The sequence below is a fragment of the Montipora capricornis genome, chromosome 13 (genome assembly GCF_036669925.1).
Source record: "Montipora capricornis isolate CH-2021 chromosome 13, ASM3666992v2, whole genome shotgun sequence".
NCBI lineage: Eukaryota > Metazoa > Cnidaria > Anthozoa > Scleractinia > Acroporidae > Montipora > Montipora capricornis.
In genome coordinates, this window is record NC_090895.1 from 38130822 (window position 1) to 38133321 (window position 2500).

Here is a 2500-nt window from a genome sequence, read left to right on the forward strand (position 1 = left end):
CGATTGGCTTATAAATCTCGCGCCACTTTTTTCTACCAATGAAAAGCACATGCATACCAATGATTTCAAACAAAGATACTGATTGTTTTTTGTATCTGTTCGCGTCTTTACCCTGGTCGTTCCTGTATGAATTGGAACTCATGAGTTCCCTGGCTATATTGAAATGTTACATCTTTAATAACCTCTTTTTTATGGTTTAGTGTTCTTGAATGAAATTGACTGATTGCTTGGTTGATTGGTTGGTTGATTGATGGATTGACTGATTGATTGATTGATTAGTTGAATGATTGGTTGATTGACTGTTTGATTGATTGACTGATTGATTGATTGATTGATTGACTGATTGATTGATTGATTGATTGAATGATTGGTTGATTGACTGTTTGATTGATTGAATGATTGATTGATTGATTGATTGATTGATTGATTGATTGATCGATTGATTGATTATGTCTCGTTGTATACAGGCAGTTAAGTCCGAGGCGGGCGAGAAATCTCTGGCTTTCCTTGGAATGAGTCATGATGATGCAAAGGGCGTCATTTCCTTTGACAATGGCATTTTTGATATCACCTGGAATAAAGTGGGGTGCGAAAGCAATTTCTTCGAAGTAAACAAAAGGATGAAAACAATGACTGATGCTCTGGGAGGCACGTTTATACCCAATCCAAAGTGGGCCAAAGGTCAGAAGCGAAGTGTTATCACAGGACATCCTCTTGGCGGATGCTCCATGGGAGAGTCGGGAAAAACAGCTGTGGTGAATCACGCCGGGCAAGTTTTTGATGGTATGTGAAGCGTTCAGAGGACTTGTCAACAGTTACCGTCGCTGTCTATTTCTAGTCTTGGGTAGATTTAAATTTCAAAGGAACTCAATTAACTGTAAGAACGGGAAAAGTCCGGCTTTCTTCCAGAAAATTCGTTGTATTATTTTGGTGACTTAAGAATGGAGAGAATTGCATTATTAATGTTAATAATTTATTGTATGATCAGGAGATAAACTAGATAGGGATAACCTCCTTTATCTCCTTTTCACTTTTCCCAAGAAATAATCAGTCATTTCATTTCATTTATTTAGCTGAAATGTCCTTGAGTATAACTTGAGTTGATGAGTGAAGAAGTCCTTGATTACCGTTACCTGAAGCATCGATGAGAATAAAATGCGATGCGTTCGTTCCAGGGTGCTTTCCCTTATATTTGTAGTATACTTGCAACGAATTAAGAAAACAGTCAACAGGGCCGGTTTCGAAGGAAACTGCGGAGGAAGGTCGGTAGGATTGTGAAGCGCGGAAATTTGGTAGAAACGAATGGCGAGGTTGTTTGAAAGACTGCGTCAAGGTAAGCAAGACACTTTGACAGATTCAGGTGGCATCAACGGAACTAGAACATGTCCTCTGCGATGCGAGAAAAGTTTGAAAACAATTTACCACTTCTCTAGCTGACTCCATTCCTCATTTAAATTAAGAATCCTTTGTAAACTGGTAACTGTTCTCTTCATTCTTTCAGGAAATACTAATAATCTCCATGAGGGTCTGTTGGTTGTTGACGGATCCATTGTCCCCAGACCTCTGGGTGTTAATCCCTCACTGACGATAGCGATGCTGGCGGAGCGCTGTATTCGGCTTCTTGCCGAAAGACAGGGTTGGACCATCGACTACGACACCTTCACTCCATTAGGTAAGGCAAAATAATTAAGTTTGAGTTTTGGTCCCTCAGATGTGAAAATAAGTCAGTTCGGAGTTTTAAAAATCGCTCGCTCGCGCCTGGATAAAAGCAAGTATGAATTAAAGATACAAGAAATTTTGATTGCAAACTCGTCAAATATTTCTCTCCCCACGCACACATGCGTTTTTGCCACTCCAAACTCAGTTTATTAATAACTGATAGTCTAAACTGGACAGAACTTTTTAGCTATGGTCTCTGGCCGCAACTTTGGTAGATTTTTAAGCTGACCCTGTTGGTGGATTTCGTCAGTCTTTCATGCGAGTGCGAAGTTAGCTCAGGGTAACGACCTGAAATATCTGAAGTGGTGGCCGTGTAGTGAGAAAAAGTCATTTCATGACAGGTACAGGAGCAAGGATTATTGACCTGGGGCGAGGGCATATGTGATATATTCCCTCGTGTTGAGCCCGAGGGCTACGCCCAGAATCCCAACTGGCTGGTGGAGGCTATTCAGTTGGCTATTTACTAGTGCGGCCGAGAAGTTGAACCAGAGACTACTAGGAACAAATTCAACGAATGGTCAGAACGGGTCCTAAGCACGGGGTCACACTGCCTCCTCCTCCTTTTGCACGCCAAGCTATCCAATCAGAATCAAGAGAAGCTATATTTAGCGTCTGATTGAATTATCAAAAGCTGTCAATGATTGGGTGGTCAAAAAAAGAACTGAACAATTTTATCAGTACTAACTTTGACGCATGACATATTGAAACACATTAGTATTTGAATATTTGAATCGTTTAAATTGGTTTGACTAATTCCGCGTTTTTTGCAGATTACTGAGGC

At 40.6% G+C, this 2500-nt stretch overlaps 1 protein-coding gene across 1 annotated transcript in view; it reads left to right on the forward strand.

Moving 5' to 3' along the window:
- LOC138029008 (cholesterol oxidase-like) overlaps window positions 1-2500 on the forward strand; it is a 14598-nt gene that overhangs the window by 11008 nt on the left and 1090 nt on the right. Inside the window, exons 5-7 of the mRNA XM_068876670.1 lie at window positions 468-783; window positions 1502-1672; window positions 2490-2500. The exon at window positions 2490-2500 is cut by the window's right edge and continues 1090 nt beyond it. Of these exons, the coding sequence (XP_068732771.1) occupies window positions 468-783; window positions 1502-1672; window positions 2490-2497 (495 nt within the window). The 3' untranslated portion in view covers window positions 2498-2500. The remainder of the gene's footprint in view (window positions 1-467; window positions 784-1501; window positions 1673-2489) is intronic.